The following is an 18,784-nucleotide window of genomic DNA, read 5'->3' as shown; positions in this document are numbered from 1 at the left end:
ATTTTGGATCTGATAACACATAAGCCCTTGTGTTATCTCTATCTGGTAAGGGGCATATCCGATCACGGTGGAGGCTTCACTGCTCACATCTATTTTGGATCTTGCACTTTTGGAGTTTTTCACATGCATGTCGGTTTGAACATGTTTTTGGACATTCACTTTGCATTTATGGACTCACTTTTTTTGATCAATAGATTGTTTGTCACTTTGTTTTCAAATCTGATTGATTGTTAATTTGTTTACCCAATTTGTGGAAAGGTTTGTCTTCATATATATCACCTTTTTTTGTTGATTTGTCAATATATGTATACATTGGACATATTATTGAACAGTTTAGCGCACATGATACACATTTTTCACTACTTTGAAGTTGCTGCGATGTGAAGTTGCACAGATATGAATGGTATTCATTGGAAATCATGGAGAACGACTTGTCATGTGACTTTGCAGTCCCATGTCGCAGGACAAGTCGCACAAGTGTGAAAAGGGCATACAGCTGACCATGTAAGTAAATGGCGTACACCTCCAACAAGGGCATTATTCAATTTTGGTGAAAGCTGCACAACTTGTTCTATTTACAGACATCCCACATCTGCAAAGGAAGATTTTTGGTAAAGGTGAACTATGCCTTCGAGTTTGAACCTAAAGACAGAGACTTAAAGCGGAGCTCCACCCAAGCTCCGCTTGTTTGTTTGCTCCCCCCTCTGCTGCCACATTTGCCACCTTTTCGGGGGGTACCTGTTTTTGACAGTTACCTGGCCCTTCTTCCAGGGGACCTTCCTCCTTCTCCTGCAGCCGGGCCATTCACAAAGTGCAGTGCGCTTCACGCATGTGCAGTAGAGAACAGGCTGTGAAGCCGCATAGTTTCCCTGCCGGTTTCCATTAGAAGGAATGGCGGCTGCAGCACCCAAGAGCCAATTGAAAAATTGGCTAGGGTGCCAACATCGTGGAAACCCTGGACATGTAAGTGTCCTAATATTAAAAGTCAGCAGCTACAGTATTTGTAGCTGCTGACTTTAAATTTTTTGGTGGGGGAGCTGGAGCTGTAGAAAAGACCTGCAGAAAATGAGCACTTACCTGTATGAGTGCTCCCAATGCTGGCTGCTCTGGGATTTTATGTGCTGTTTTTGTACCACTGCTTCATCTTTTTCAATCTTAACAAAGTCTGTGAGAAGAAATGACATTCTCATTTTCATGGTGTTACAATCAGGAGATGATAGTATGTATGCAGTGTTAGAAAATACAGATATGTGCAGTGAACGGAATCGGATTAAAGTAGTACTAGACAGATCCTCAGCATTTTGTAGCTTAACACATTGAACACAATCAGATAAACTTACCCCAGTAAACTATTTATTAAAATTCTTACCCTACCACCTACAATTTACAACTTAAAATACTGCAGGCTCATGCTCGCTTAGAGCTGTTTCACTGAACTTCTGGCCTTCACATAAAAAGGTTAACAGCGGACAGTGCAATCTCCAGCCAGTCAATTAGCTTGAAAACAGGAGGAGGAGGAGGGAGGAGCAGGGGAGTGCCTTGCTATCATAGGCTATGGGGTTGCGTGTTTCTATTGATGTACACATTGTAGGGAGACACAACTCCTGTCCCTGCATTCAAGGGTGGCTCCATAGAATGCTGCAAGAGAAAGGAGCCAAGCTGAAACAGGAGACTTGGGGCAGCAGTCACGGCACCAGCTTAAGCTGGATCTTAGGCAAGGATAACGAAGCTGTATATTCAGTAAATGATTAAATCAGCTGCTGCAAGTGCCTAAAAAAATTATGGTTTAATATCAGTTTAAGGGCCTGTAGATGGGCAAGTGCAGCTGCTCTGCTTTCTGGTCAATTCCACTTGCTTTTGAGATGTGTTTGAGAGGCTACTAAGGCCTTTCAAAGTTCATTAACCGGTGCATTTGACATGCTGATGACATTCTTAGAAGCTGCATCAACATGCTTTAAGCTTCTATTGCATTCTCATTACCTTGCATAGGCATGCGCACAGGATGTGCCAGGTGTGCCTGAGCACACCCTAATCACCCCGTGTGGTGCCCATTCCCCCTGCTTCCTGGTGCTCCTGTTTCCCCCTGCAGTACAGCCAGCTTCCCTCCTCTCCTCTCCCGCCAGCTGCTACAGATGTTTCAGGATGGAGAACAGGGGAAGATAAATATTTAAATTCCAGGCCCCTTCCTTTTCTGAATGAACACAGTGAGTGATCTGTACCAATCGCTCCTGTGTTCATTCTTAACTGAAGCATAGTAAACTAAGTTTACTATGCTTCAGCTTGTGAATGAACAGGAAGCCGCTCTGCACAGAGTACTTCCCATTCGTTCACTGTCCAGTTCAGCTGAGGCTGCAGAGAAAGTGACTGAGGAATCTCTGTCCTAAGTCTCTTTCTCTGTCTCAAAAAAGTGTGACATCAGGGGTCTGTTTAGACCCTTGATATCTCAACAAAGCCCCCAACAGGGCTCCTAAAAAAATAATATTTAAAAACAATAATTAAAAAAATAAAACTGTAAAAAATCAGAAAAACAAAAAAACCTACTAATACCGTCCACTGCCCTACTAACACCAATCTCTGCTCTACTGACACCAACCCCTGCTCTACTGACACCGTTCACTGCTCTACTGACACCAACCTCTGCTCTACTGACACCGTCCACTGCTCTACTGACACCAACCTCTGCTCTACTGACACCAACCTCTGCTCTACTGACACCAATCTCTACTCTACTGACACCGACCACCACCCTACTGACACCAATCTCTGCTCTACTGACACCAATCTCTGCTCTACTGACACTGTCCACTGCTCTACTGACACCAATTTCTGCTCTACTGACACCGTCCACTGCTCTACTGACACTGACACTGACCACTACCCTACTGACACCAATCTCTGCTCTACTGACACTGACCACTGCCCTACTGACACCAATCTCTATTCTACTGACACCACCCACTTCCCTACTGACATCAATCTATACTCTACTGACACTGTGCACTGTCCTACTGGCCTACTGACACCAATCTCTGCTCTACTGACACCGTCCTCTGCCCTACTGACACCAATCTCTGCTCTACTAACACCATCCACTGTCCTACTGACACTGTCCACTGTCCTACTGACAGCAATCTCTGCTCTACTGACACCGTCCACTGCCCTGCTGACACCAATCTCTGCTCTACTGACACCGTCCACTGCTCTACTGACACCAATCTCTGCCCTACTGACACCATCCACTGCCCTACTGACACCAATCTCTGCTCTACTGACACCGTCCACTGCCCTACTGACACCAATCTCTGCTCTACTGACACTGTACACTGCCCTACTGACATCATCCACTGCTCTACTGAAACTGTCCACTGCTCTACTGACACCAATCTCTGCTCTACTGACACTGTCCACTGCTCTACTGACACCAATCTCTGCTCTACTGACACCGTCCACTGCTCTACTGACACCGTCCACTGCTCTACTGAGACCATTCAATGCCATACTGACACCAATCTCTGCCCTACTGACACAGTCCACGGCCCTACTGACACCAATCTCTGCTCTACTGACACTGTTCACTGCCCTACTGACACCATTCTCTGCTCTACTGACATCGTCCACTGCACTACTGACACCAATCTCTGCTTTACTGACACCGTCCACTGCCATACTGACACCAGTCTCTGCTCTAGTGACACCGCCCTCTGCCCTATTGACACCGCCCTCTGCTCTACTGACACCAGTCACTGCTCTACTGACAGTGTCCACTGCTCTACTGACAACAATCTCTGCACTACTGACATCGTCCACTGCTCTACTGACACCGTCCACTGCCCTACTGACACCAATCTCTGCCCTACTGACACCAATCTCTGCTCTACTGACACCGTCCAGTGCTCTACTGACACCATCCACTGCCCTACTGACACCGTCCACTGCCCTACTGACACCAATCTCTGCTCTACTGACACCGTCCACTGTCCTACTGACACCAATCTCTGCTCCACTGACACCGTCCACTTCCCTACTGACACCAATCTCTGCTCTACTGATACCGACCACTGCTCTACTGACACTGTCCACTGCCCTACTGACACCAATCTCTGCTCTAATGACACCGTCCACTGCTCTACTGACACCAATCTCTGCTCTACTTACACTGTCCACTGCCCTACTGACACAGACCACCAGTGATGGTAGTAACTGCGTTTAAGTAAACGGCGTTACTTAACGCAGTTACTTTTCAGGGTAACGAGTAATCTATCTGATTACCCGTTCTCTCCCTGTAACGCCGCTGCCACTACTTTCGGCCGCGTTACCGCAATTACATCTACCGCCAGTAGATGGCAGTAGATGTAATTGTATTCCCCCTCTCCTCTATGACCGCTGTCCGCGGTACAGTAACTGGAGAGAGAAGAGGAAGAGACTCAGACGAGAGACGAGGCGGACAGCAGCACAGCACGCCAGGCCCAGGAGGAGGGCATAGAGTCCGGCGGGCGGCGAGTCGGCGACCCAGCCATTGCCACTTTTGCCAGCTTGGTGGCGAATGGCGATATAAAACAAACAATATTCAAAAATATTATATAGTCCAGGAGTCCAGGACCAGGACCAGGACTCCACCACAGGGCAGCAGGAAGTCCACCACCAGTCCACCAACGCACACAGCCAGCCCAGAAGAGGAGAGAGGCACAGACAGACAGGCCTGAGGTCTGGAGGAGGACGGAGCCAGAGGGACCCGGACCACAGTGTGCCAGTAATGTACAAAGAGCAAATGACTCCTGCGCTTAAGGGGTGGCCTTGCGGCTGGTATCCGGAAAATGCGATTCAGGTCAAATTGTAGTAAATTCAGGCTGTGCTGCCACTCTCAACGGGTCGTGGTAACCCAAAGAAGATACTGGAAAAGAGAAATGGACAGAGGGCGCACCAGCCTAGCGCATTATCTTTAAAACAATTTATTGTAATAGACATGTATACACATTATACTCACAAAACGATTATGAAACATGGGCAATAAGCAATGAGGGACCACCAGGGGTCTCCACTGGGCATCCTCAGCTGCCGCAGGCCGTGGAAGGATGTAGACCTCCAAAAAACCGCTTACGCTTTTCGGGGTGTTCCCCCTTCATCAGAGCTAGTTGGGGGAATGAGTGATCACTCATGTGTTTCTATGTTTCTATGTGTTTGTTTACATATCCATATGGGAAGGATATCTTGAAGGCACCCAAACCTTATCCACTTGCTTAAGCTTTTCAGACCCCTGGACTATAAGGTCTTAAGGGGTCCACTTAATCTGGTAAGTGGACTCACGTGTGGGGAAGAGGGCACGTGTGGATTTCAATTATCCGTTAATGTTCACCTGGGAGCACTTTTTATAATACTCAACATTTGCACAAGAAATTTCACAATGGACACTTGCTTCTATTGAATTTTTGGTTATTTGGACACTGATTCATCTTTTATATTGGACATTTATTTATATTTAAATCACTTATTTATTGATCACTGGTTTTATTAGCAATATTTATTCATACCACTAGAGTTATATTTACACTGTATTCAGCGCTGTGTTTATTTATGTATTTATTACGTACCTGTATGTGATTTCGGGAACTGGGTCTGGAGGGCGCGGCGCATACGCCCTGCGGCAACCTGCTCCCACTGTGATTGGACACAGCAGGAGCCAATCAGCGGGACCGGCGAACCCGATGTTCTCCGGCACCCACTAATCATTTTCAGGAGAGGAAGAACGGCGGTCTGCTTATGTAAACATGGCAGACTGCCGGTCGGTGTGAGGGGAAGATGGAGATCTTGTGTTTCTGCTAAGCAGGAAAATGGATCTCTGTCTTCCCCAGTCAAAACACCTCCCTCACAGTTAGAAAGCACTCTCTAGGAGCACATTTAACCCTTTGATCGCTCCTGATGTTAACTCCTTCCTGGCTAGTGTCATTATACAGTGAAAGTGCATTTTTTTTTAGCATTGATCACTGTATTAGTGTCACTGGTCCCCAAAAAATGTCAGTTAGTGTCAGATTTGTCCACTGCAATGTCGCAGTCCCAGTAAAAATTTCTGATTGTCACCATTACTAGTAAAAACAATAACAAAAAAAAATTCATAAATCTATCCCATAGTTTTTAGACACTTTTGCACAAACCAAGCAATATACGCTTATTGGGATTTTTTTTTTTATTACCAAAAACGTAGCAGAATAAATATTGGCCTAAACTGATGATGAAATTTGATGTTTTACCTTTTTTTATTGAGTATGTTTTATAGCATAAAGTAAAAAATATCGGGTTTCAAAATTGTTGGCATTTTCTTGTTTATATCGCAAAAAATAAAAACCATGGAGGTAATCGAATACCACCAAAAAAAGCTCTATTTGTGGGAAAAAAAGGACATCAATTTTATTTGGGTACAGCGTCGCAATTGTCAGTTAAAGTAACGCAGTGCCAAATTGCAAAAAATGGCCTGGTCATGAAGGGGGGGTAAACCTTCTGGGGCTTAAAAGGTTAAAAAAGGTGAAGATCTGTTTCTGGCAAACCATAGACTGGTAACAGTTTACACAGAGACCTCTAGCTAGGAGGTTTGTTTACAAGCGAACCTCCATGATCACATAATTGGCTGTAATTGGGATCACATGGTCAGAAACAGTTTGCTGTGCACATAAAGAGGAGACACGTCCTGTGCACAGAGAAATAAATACAGTGTTAGAACACTGCACTATAGTGGCTTAAAAATAGTTTTTAAATAAACAAATAATGTTTTTTTTTATTTTTTTTTCACATATTAGTTTATAATTAAAAAAAAAATAAAAAAACATGAGCAGTTGAGCAGTGAACCAGATAAAAGCCTTATATTGTGCCTTAAAAACAATGTAAAAATAATTTAGAGAAAACTATTTTCAAATTAGCCAACACATTCTGACACTGATAGATACGATCTGGGTATCTAGGGTTCAATTACCTCTGGTCATGAAGGGACTCTCCCCTCCGTTTTTCCTTTTCAGCATAAGTAGAAGCAGGGGAGGGGGTGGTAAAATGCACATCAGATTTTGAAAATCAGATTTTGAAATCAGCGGACGCATTCTGGCACTAATAGATTTGAACTGGATATTTAGGTTTCAATTATCTCTGGTCATGAAAGAACTGCAATTTCTTAAACAAAATAAATATATCGCTAACTGCTAAAGCCCCCCCCCCCCCCAGCAGTGTAATAGTTTGTTCCAGTCATTGTCACTTTTGCTGACCAGAAAAAAAATGAAATAAAGATGTGAGAATAAACATTCATATATGGAATACTATTATTACAAGTATTACATATACGTACGTACATACACATACATATACGTATTACATATAACAGCATAGAGTTACACATATAATATTTTCTTGCTATAATGTGGTATGTTCCAAAACTGATGATAGTAATGACAAAATCAACAGAAATTTACAAAAATGTTTTTCATCATTTTATTATTAATTTAATTTAAACAGTTTCCTAAAGTATAAATTATAAGGTACGTTTTCCTCCAGGGTAATGCCTAGTGGGCTTTCCTCTGATAGAAAATGATAATGATACGGCTACATTAGTAGTGACAAGAAGGTGACTTACCATATAACTTTTCTCTCTGTTTCCCACAGGGAGCGTTCAGGAAGATCTCACCCTGGAAGCAGCCGGTCTCCTCTCCATGGTGGGTTAGTGGAGTAGAGAAAGAGAATGGCTGTTGTTGAGGATCCTCCATGCCCAGAGCGATGCATCCTTCACCTGTACTCCCACAAGCCAAGAACAATAGTAAAATAATTATATGCATGGCATCAGGCCTGACAATTCTTAAATAATTAAAGCCCAAATAATGTTCTACATGTTTTAATCACTCTACTGTACACACTTGTGACCGGCCCTGGCATTCCACCACCGTGGGGAGGTCCCAAGATGGTCGGAAGGAGGCCCACTGCAGAACTTGTGAAAGGGTCCCACTGCAGGACCGTAATAAAGGGCCCCGCAATGAGAGTAAAGGGCCCCAGGATCAGTGGGAAGAGCCCCAGGCTTGAAGGTAAGGGCCCGGCCAGGGGTCTGGGGGACCCTTCATGGTTTCTTGCACAGGGGCCCTGAAGGTTCTAGTTACACCTCTGCTTTTCCCGCCGGGGACCGCTTTCCTCAATCTCCCCCTGCTGGGAGAAGACAATGGCCCGGCAAGACAGATTCCAGCATCAACACTGGTCTAACAAAATTCAATTCACCAAGCAGAAATGTACTCCGTGTATGGCCTAGCTTAGACTCCTTACACAGCTGCTGTAACAGAAAAGTATAGGCAAGACTAAAGCTGGTCATACACTTAGGGCTAGTTTACACTAGCATTGATCTTTGAAGAGCGATCCAAAACAGAGTTGTTGCAGGGCACCAGTATTTAGTCAAATAAGTGACTTTCAGCAGGTGGTGCTGCCTGCTGAATGCAACAGTGGGGAAAATGTATGCCACACTGCGATGCAAAGCATTACGGCCGCAGCTTATATACTAACCCCTCTGTTACCTTTGCAGCATGAGTAGGAGCAGTTGAGGGGTGGTAAAAATGTGTCTCAGATATGTGGTTTTTACAGTCGCCCAAAAACATAAGTATAAGGATGCCTTCAGTGGTGTATTTAGGTTTTCTGCTGCCCTAGGCCTGACTAATCTTGTGCACCCCCTAATTTAAATATGACCCACCCCTTCCTTTAAAGGTCACACCCCTTCCTTTTTATGACCCGCCCTGTTATCTGTAAACCACAGACCACAACCACAGTCTATCAGTGCCCATCAGTGCAGCCATATCAGTGCAGCCATTTGAGTGCCCATCAGTGCAGTTTATCAGTACCCACTGATCGCCGCCTCATCAATGGCCATCAGTGCAGCCTATTAGCGCCCATCAGTGCAGCCTTATGTCACGGGATTAGTAAGATTACTAGTGATTATATAAATAAGTGAAATAATCAGTGGCAGCAAACACAAGTCCAAATATCTTATAAGAAAGGAGTAATCTTACTAATCCAGTGACATATTGTGATAGCACATTTGAGGTGAGCAGGTCCATAAAATATTATTGAAATCGTATACAATTAAAGGTCTTAATTGTATATGATGCAATTCGATATGCTCACTCAAGGACAAGGATGTTTAAAGAAATGAAATTATATTATTTACATGATGCCCGCCATTCCTAGGGCAGAGGAGGGTAGGCGGAGCATTAGGCTGCAGTGCCACACTTATTAGCATTGGCAGCCGTCGGGCCAGTTGTATTAAGTGTGGTCGGCGGCCTGCGGTCAGTCCGAATGTCCTGACCGGCCGGTATTATGATACCAGCAAGGTAGCAGTGTGACTGCTTTATGGGGGTGCCAGACTGATTTGCCTCGTGGACCCTGCCTTCCAGTACAATTCACCCCATAAGACTGGCACTATACTAAAAGTGTAGCGTAAGCCGGTAGGGACAATTTTTGTGCGGGAGCCAGGAGAAGGCTGTTTTTTTTGTGCAGTGTGCAGCTTTTTTGCTGCCCCCCCTGCAAAGTGCCGCCCTAGGCCTGGGCCTTGTTGGCCTAGGCCAAAATACAGCACTGGATGCCTTACAGACTTTTTTTTGGTCAGCCTTACTTAATGAAAGAAGCCTAACAGATTCATCTATACACACTGGGCGAATCTCTGCATTAGATCACTCTTCAGAGAGTATTTGACAGACAGTGAGGATTCATTGTATTACCTCCTAACCATCTGTTTAAACCCCTTAAACCCCACACGCGTCGAAATCGCATGCATTGCACATGGTTGTACTGTGTTTGCACGGTGGACCCATTCAGTTAAATAAGTTGCGTTCAGTGGGTGGTAATGCCCACTGAGCGTGACAGCAGTGATCATTTTTGCCACACCACCATGCAAAGCATCGCAGTCACAACCTATGTGCTCCCCTCTCTGTTACCTTTGCAGCAGACTGTCTCAGACACCATTTTTATTACTAAAATCTTATATATAGTCTCTTATCATCCCCTCCAATAGCTTGCAGACTATTAATGTTAGACTAACCAGCCTGTAGTTTCCAGGAATATATCTCCCTTTTTTAAATATTGGTGCCACGTTGGCTTTTCTCCAATCAGCTGTTACCATTCCCATTAGTAGACTGGCCATAAAAATTAGGAACAATGGTCTGGCTATCACCTGGCTGAGTTCCTTAACCACTTCCCACCTGCCCTATAGCAGAATGACGGCGGGAATGTGGTTAAGCTATCCTGACTGGCCGTCATATGACGTCCAGCAGGATAGACCGCTCTGTGCACCCCCGGCTCACTCTGACACACCGCATCTCCGATCTCGGTAAAGAGCCTAATGACGTAGGCTCTTTACCATGTGACCAGCTGTGTCCAATCACAGCTGGTCACATAGTAAATAGGAAGTGCCGTTGATTGGCTTTCCTCAGCTCGCGCCTGACAGGCGTGAGTAGAGGAGAGCCGATCGGCAGCTCTCCTGACAGGGGGGGGGTCTGTGCTGGTATCAGAGCATTGAATACCAGTGCAGACCCTTGGGGGGTGCCACTAGAGCCACCCATAGCCACCAGGGATGCCCACCAATGGCTAACAGGGATGCCCACCCATGGCCACCAGGGATGCCAATCAGTGCTCAGGGAGCCTGCCAGTGCCCTCCCCATCAGTGCTGCCGACCATTGCCATCTATCAGTGCCTCCAACCAGTGCCCATCATTGCCATCTATCAGTGTCGCCTATCAGTGCCCATCAGTGCCACCTATCAGTGCATATCAGTGTCCATCAGTGCCGCCTATCAGTGCCCATCAGTGCTGCCTATCAGTGCCCCCATCAGTGCTGCCTCTCAGTGCCAATCTGTGCCACTTATTAGTGCCCACCAGTGCCACCTATCAGTGCCCATCAATGCCACCTATCAGGCACCCATCAGTGCTGCCTATCAGTAGCCACAATGCTGCATATTAGTGCTACCTATCAGTGCCACATATCAGTGTCCATCAGTGCTGCATATCAGCGCCGCCTATCAGTGTCCATCAGTGCTGCATATTAGTGCCTCATCATCAGTGCCACCCCGTCAGTGCCACCCCATCAGTGCCACCCCATCAGTGCCTGTCAGTGCGGCCTCATCGGTGCTCATCAGTGCAGGAAAAAAATGTATTTATTTACAAAATTTTATAACATAAACAAAAAAAATTTCCACCAAAAGAAAGCTCTATTTGTGGGGGAAAAAATGACATAAATTTGGTTTAGGTACAGTGTTGCATGACCGCGCAATTGTCATTCAAATTGCAACAGCGCTAAAAGCTGACAATTGGCCTGGGCAGGAAGGGGGTGAAAATGCCCTGTATTGAAGTGGTTAAATGAACCCTCTGGTGTAAGCCAAAAAAAAAGTGTAAACTACAAAGAAATAGATCCTGTAAATGTTGTCCCACAAGCGCAGAGCACAGAAATCCTGCAGCACCTGTTTATGTGCCTGCAGAATATTGGATGTTAATGAGTAAATCATTGTAGAAATGAGGGAAGATTGTTGCACAGATTGTGTGGGTGTGCCACACATAACTTTGACATCAAAATCGAGAACTGCTATTAATATACTGAGATGATCCAAACATCTTGGGTTATTTTTAAATAAATGAGACAGAATTCATGGCATGTCTAACTTTGTGATTGTATGCCAATGCATATGGCTTGGCAGAGGACAAACCTTATGTGCATATGTTCTCAGTTGCCACCAACAGACAGAAGACTGGATATTAGAATCTCCATATGCCATTGTGTGTCACTGAATTTGACATTTAATAGTGAAATTTGTATTCATTAAAACTGTCAAAAAAATGTAATAAATGGCATGAAACCTCATTGAATAGCAATGTATCATTACATAGCTGGGTGTTATATGGAAAATGGTATGATGTTTATATGTTCTCTTTGGATTTGTCTGGACACTTTTGTCTCCTCAAACAATCACAGACATTCTCAGTTCAGCCGATCATTGTTATTGATCCCCCCAAAAAAGGTCTTCTGCTTGGCATATCTTATATATTTGAGCTATTATTGTCCCTAAAAAAATCATTTTTTTAAAGAATCAGATTTTTTGCAGCAGAGGCAGATAATGTGGGACTGTTTATTAGGAGGATAATAGCAGTGATCAGCAAACAGTATCCTTCCCACCTACGCCAATTGTGGTCAGATAGCAGATATATTCCTGAGCCACAGGCATGACATCTCATCTCATCTACAAGAAAACTGTCATTTCATGGGTATTTAAGGACCTGTTTAAACTGATCCATTTTCTGTAGTAAAACAGATTACTTTTTATTGCATGAAATTGCATTTCAAGTAGAAATTCCATTTGCACTTTAAACAGTGTAAGTTAAAGTGGTTGTAAAGGAGCAAGGTTTTTTTAGCTTCATACATTCTATGCATGAAGGTGAAAAACCTACTGTGTGCAGCAGCCTACCCCCCAGCCCCCCTAACACTTGCCTAAGCCTCATCGCGATCCAGCAATGTGCATGTAGCACCCTCCTAGGTAGGTGCTAGGAAAATGCATTTGGTGGCTCTTTTCTGCTCATCAGGAGAGCCTGATCTGTTAGTTTAGCCTGTCCCATGTTTCCAGGTGTGATTTATTGGGTCTAAGGGAGTCTCCCCACTGTATCCAATAAGGGAGCTTGTTGGACAGTGGAGGAAACCTAACCAGTAGCACGCCAGGGTTTATGGCTGTCTCAGTAGATGGGCATTGCTGCAATGCATCCTGGGATTGGCTATAAATCCGGAGGGAGCATGTGGCAGGTCGTCTTTTGGCGGGAGCAAAGTCCCAGGAGGAGGTGGATGGCTGTCTCTCCTCCTGCAGGTGTGAGGAAGGTGGTTTAGGCAGTCGGCCTAGTGAACTGGGTGTGGAGCTGAGCTGCAGAGGATCCAGAGTGCTGCCAAGTGGAGCTGCTGGAATCATCTTGGGAAAAACAGTATCGTGAGTACCAGGAGATCCGCCTAAGGGTCTGCCTAGGAGAGGAGACAACTCCAGAGAGGTCAGATGATCAAGGAGCTTGCTCACACAAGGAGTCTATCAGTAAAGGGGATGCCGTGGAGTCGACTCTGAAGAATAGGAACAAAGGGGGTGCCTGGAAGGGCCCTGAAGTTGTTCTGCAGTACAGTCCAGTTTACCTCAGGATACAGTTTACTTCAGAAAGTTCATCAAATATACTTCACAGCTAAGGACAAAGTGAAGCAGCGGCCTAGCCGTGACTAGCGTTACTCATTATTACTCAGCATTTACAAGTCGTCCAAAGTCTATTGTGCATAGTGTATAAAGTTGGAGTATCCCACACATTCCCTTCTCCTATCCAAGTTCCAAGTAAAAACCCAAAAACCAAGCTACTGGACTGTTTCCTGACTGAGCTAAAACACTTGGGAAAAACGTCAAACTGTCATGTTGTTGCCAATGGTAACACAGGGGAACTTGTAACCAGCAGCTCCCATGGGAGTAGTGCTACATGCACAAAAGCCTTGGCTCTCCAGGGACTCTCCTTCCTCATTGGCTGAGCAGCCAGAGAGCCGAAAAGGAGAGAGAGGGGCAGGGCCAAGCCACAGCCCTGTGTGTGAATGGACACGCAGAGCAACAGGTCAGGAGCGAACCTGCTCAGTTACCCAAAGGCAAGCGACTGCTTGCTATGGGGGCATTTATAAGGAGGGAGGGACCAGGAGTGCCTAAGTAGAGGAGGATCAGGGCTGCTCTGTGCAAAACCACTGCCCAGGGCAGGCAAGTATGACACGTTTGTTATTTTTTTTCAAAACGCCATTAATATCACTTTAATGAATTAACACCTGTATTTGTGGTGGCAGGTGGTAGAAGATTTGTACTTGGAAGGGGGATTTTTAAGGGAGAGGGTTTGTACTAGAAGTTGGATTTAAGTGGGGAGGGCGTGGAAGGAGAAAGTGATTGGGGGGGGGGGGGGGTTGTGCTTAAAGGGGGCAAAAGGATTTTTGCTGGGAGAAGACATTTGGGGGATTTGTTGTGTTGGGAAGGTGGATTAAGGGGAAGGAAGATTTGTGCTGGGGGGAATTGGGTGGGGGAGAATTTGTACTGGAATGGGGGCTGGATTTGGTGGGTGAAAGAGGATTTATTTTGATAAGGGTATTGGGGGGAAGGAGGTGCTGGTAGGGGAAAATAAAGAGAACTGGGGATTTTGAGGATGATGAAGGAGGAGTTACGCTGAGAAAGAGGGAAGAAGATTTGGTTTGGGGTGGAGAATTGTTCTGGGAGGGGGAGAAATATTTTTTCTTTGGGGAGGGGGGGGGTGAGCATAAAAATTAGTGCTAGATTTTTCTTTTTGGAGAGAGAGGAGTGGGGATATTGATGAAAGGGTAAAGTGGGGGAGATTATTGCATGTGGGGGAAATTTGTACTCTCTTGCCCCTACACTGTGCGTTATACACCCCTGATTTGTGCACTCTTTTTGTGTTGTACTCATGACTCCTATTATGCATTACACACGCCTGTCCTCTGCATTCTGAACACTAAATATTCCTGACCTCTGCGTTCCGTGCATAACACTCACAATTTGGTCACACTGCACTGCTACGCGTGCCACATTACTGCTCTCCTTGGGGCACCCAAAGGTGTCCCAGGTCTTTTACAATTTTATAGTGTATATATATTATATATATGTGGGGAGCACAGACCGCAGTAAAAACCTGACAGGTGTTCTAATCCCTCTCTACTCTATTCAAGACTGAAAAAACAATGTAGTTTTCATTTTACTGACACTGGCAACAATTTAAAACAGAAGAAAGAAAAAAAATTAATTATGAATTTTTCAAAGGCCTCTCTTTATCATATCTTTATGTCATAATACATTCCCTTTCTCACTGACATATGTATTTTTTCTGGTACCAACCGTATGACTCATCAGTGTCTGATGACTTGATACATATTAGTAGATGCTGATCCAAGAGATATTCGAGATCGGAGATGATCGGTGTAAGCTGCAAGTACAGAACTGTGGTAATGTATAGAGATCAAAAAAGTAGGAAACAACCTAGGAAGATATGTACGTAGATGTACGGTGATACAATGAGAACAAAAGATAAAAGATAAACAAGGAAAGACAATATATCCAAACAAGAAGCCCACAGTCACAATCCAATTACTGTAATAAGAAAAGGAGAAAACATATACAAAACAGTTACACAGCAAGGGGGCTGAATTTACAATAAAGTACATGCTTATAGGCATCACCAACCAAGGTGGGCATTTCCCCTCTGGTTGGCCATGTCACAGATCAGATCCCCTATGGAAATGTTTGGATGGACTGGTTATTATGCCTGTATGCACTTTGATGTGATATTTTCTAAAGGCTACTGCAGAGAACAAGAACAATCTACAAATTTATGATTGTGGAACCCAAGGAGATTTTGAGCTTAAATAGGGAGGCTTCAGAAGCTCAGTAAGAAAGCAAAATGTGTTTTCACATGTAATAGCAAGCAGGCTCCTCTTTTTCCACTCTATCAAAGCATCTGTAATTATGTTCCAATTGTCTAGAGATCCTGGTACCCCTGTCGGATAGTACAGGCAGGTCCTTGATCTCCATTGTAGACTACCCCGCAGTTAAAGGTGAAACAGTTTATTTAATTTTGGATAGAGTTGGAAAAAGATATAAATAAAGAGTTTAAAAAATATCACCAATGAGGTCACAGACTAATAAAACCTGACAAATCATGGCATTCAAAATGGTTGAATCACAGTCAGAACTAAGAGGTGCTTACTTTATTAGTAAGGATGAGCTTGGGTTTGGTTGGATCCTATGTTCAGCCAAACCCAGAAGGAGGCTGTTGGTGCTAACCCAATCAGCTGCGGCTGGGGCATTCCAGGCCCCACGCTCCAAGAAGTGGGAATTCTTGTGCCATCATTGACCTAATATGGCCACATGGACAAGCTCATCCCTACTAATTAGATTGTATATTTGATACAGTTTTAAAGCCCACCCCACCGGGACTTGGCGTTGCACCTTTTTTCCAAAAAAACTTTCTTTTGGGTCCTCTTCTTAGTATGCGACGGGGCTGGGGAGAGGGCATCATTTGATTAAAGGTCAGGTTACAGCACAGAAACTGAGGTCAGTTTTTTATATGATATGTCGAGTTAGGATGACCATACATGAGTCGTTTTTTTATCCGTTCAACTTATAGCTGGCAGGACTAATAGAGAGAACATTTTCCAACAGACTTGTTGTACACAAGTGGATGGATAGATCCCCTTATATACAACAAGTCTGCCCATACATGGATTGAAATTTGTCTGCTCCCTGCTGAACTGAATTTCGATCCATGTATGGCTGGCTTTGACATTGGAGAAGTGAACATTTCTAAATCTGCAAACAAATACACTAAGCAACAATCTTGCCCTTGAATAGCGGTAACTTCGGAACTGATTTTGTTTGAAATCTTGAAATGATACTATAATAATATTTTAGTTTTACTTGAGATATTTAGGGATAATAAAAGGGAACTAGCCATAAGTGAAAAATATTTAGGCTGTGTAATGTGGGCCTCCCCTAAAATAGCTAGTTACCTGGCAGCAGTGCTAATGCTTTGGCTTCAATGTATTTCACTGATCCAGGAGAAGTATGTCTTTCATAAGACCACATGCTTGGAAAAAAGGACTGAGCACCAAGAAAACCTGAACACTCAATCACCCAGCGCTTAGTATAAAAGACTAAAAGAGCAGCCACCTAAATAAATACATAAATGGAAAAAAAGGTGCATATAAATACGCACAAGCGGCGCTTAATGAGTTATCCAACGGAGACGCTCTCCGTTGAAGTCTGATGACGAAACGCGTTAGGGCGGTGACTTGCGCGGTCACCTCGGCAACAGGACGCTGTACGACCTCGGAATCCGGAGCTTCCGGGACGCTGTGAAGCAAGCGGGAGTCCGGTAAGCGGCCGACAGTGACCGTACTGCCACACCGATCTATACATGCTTGTTCTATTCCTTTTTATGTGAGTGTAATGGGTGAAGGGGGGAGTTGTGAATAAAGGTACATGGTGTTTTAAGCAATATTGCCCTATGTGTATCTTTGCTCCTTCCTTATGCACCGCAACCATTTGGGAGATTTTCTACTGTGTATGACCCGGTGTTCCAAGGATCCGTTTGCGGAGAGAGTCCAGACTGGTTTTCATTATTGGGCGTGTATGCTTGAGCCTTCTGGTAAGCGTATATATGCATATATCCCACGAGTGGTGAGGTGGAGGTGCACATTGACTAACGGCAAGGTGGAGCGTTATACCCGCACTGAGGCCAAGTGGTGTTGGACTTCTCTATCAGCACGGACTTTATTCTATTTCTATTTTTATTACATTAATTACTGTGGATTTATATTTAATTCATACATTTGTAGCAATTTATTTGCTTATGATCACTTTTGCATCCTATGTGGATAACTCATTAAAGACCACATGCTTGCTTCAGCTTTTTTCACTCAGACACATTAAAGTCACAAGGTCAGGCAAATTGCATTTTCAAAAGGAGACCCGAACTGACAGACAACATATTTTTCACATGACGGGTATACTTTCAAAATATTGCATCCAGGGAACATGTACCAATTATATTTCACAGGGAGCAGACATGGGCAGATGACAATACGTACACTGACAGATACTTGAAAGTGACAGATTAATTTTCAGTAGTGGTAAATCACCTTTGGAAGCTCTCTAAACGTCACCATTAAAGTGCCATTGCATCCATCCTGATCTTCTGCCTCTGAGCTCTTTACCATATCTGTTAGAATAAGATAAATGATTCAGATAATATACAGGAGAGCCTGGTACATATAGGCATCGGCTATTTTTCTCTGGGAGAAGAACCAGCTTTGGATACCCACTGATAAATCTTATATTCCTAATATTATTTTTATTTACAGTATTCAATGAATGGATTTTATCAGAGCAAATCAGTTTACTATACATCACATTTTTCATACTTTTACACTCTATATTTTATATATATATATATATATATATATATATATATATATATATATATATATATTTGGGTACATATATTATATATATATTAAAGGACTGAAAGATATGAACATACTTTAAATCATGTTGGCTATTGTTTACAATCATGTTGGGTATTAGAATTTACAAATATATCCTCAACTTCACAAGATGGGAAAAAAGAAATACTGTGCAGTTATGGAAATACCTAAAGCCAAACTCCAGTTTAAGCCAAAAGATAAAAACTAGCCAATCAGTGCATGGGAAAAAAGCAGCTTTTGCAGCAATACTTACCTTCATTCCAGCACTGTCCTCTGAAGGCACTCTGGTTTGTCCTGTTGCTGCCTCTCATCATCATTCAACCAACTTCCCGTGGGCCCAGGGCATCAAGGACCCATCCTCTGGGAGTGCATCAATAAACTGGCCTGGGATTGCAATACTTCTGTACTGAACAGCCAACCAGCGGAACAATTCACTCAGACAGTTCCACTGCTGGTCCTTCCTCCCTGTCTGAAATGGAGCACAAGAAGAAGGGAGAGCAGTTGAGGGTGCTGATTGGCCTGCCCCTGGAAAGGGATTGGACACTGTGGCTATATACAGTAGGATAGTCCTCCCTACTAGACCTGACAGAGAGATATAGAGCCCAGAGGGACAGGCGAGCAGCAGGTTGTGCTGAGAGAGAATAAGCACAGTATACAGGGATCAGGAGATCTGCTTAAACTTGCAAGGAGGGTGGTGGGGCTGGAAGAAAGAGCAGTATTCATGTGAAGGAGAACTCAGGGGACAGAGG

At 44.1% G+C, this 18,784-nt stretch overlaps 1 protein-coding gene across 3 annotated transcripts in view; it reads right to left on the bottom strand.

Annotated features, from left to right (window-relative positions):
• Positions 1 to 18,784, bottom strand: part of INPP5D (inositol polyphosphate-5-phosphatase D) — a 222,847-nt gene that overhangs the window by 7,075 nt on the left and 196,988 nt on the right. For all 3 annotated transcript variants that reach the window (XM_082251273.1, XM_082251274.1, XM_082251275.1), the window contains 4 exons: positions 17,691 to 17,770; positions 14,890 to 14,977; positions 7,610 to 7,762; positions 1,078 to 1,165 (listed from right to left, as the gene is read on the bottom strand). In XM_082251273.1, the coding sequence (XP_082107399.1) occupies positions 1,078 to 1,165; positions 7,610 to 7,762; positions 14,890 to 14,977; positions 17,691 to 17,770 (409 nt within the window). The remainder of the gene's footprint in view (positions 1 to 1,077; positions 1,166 to 7,609; positions 7,763 to 14,889; positions 14,978 to 17,690; positions 17,771 to 18,784) is intronic.

The sequence above is a fragment of the Pelophylax lessonae genome (assembly GCF_965119305.1).
Source record: "Pelophylax lessonae genome assembly, chromosome: 3".
Classification (NCBI taxonomy): Eukaryota; Metazoa; Chordata; class Amphibia; order Anura; family Ranidae; genus Pelophylax; species Pelophylax lessonae.
This window is presented reverse-complemented; position numbering and strand designations above follow the sequence as displayed.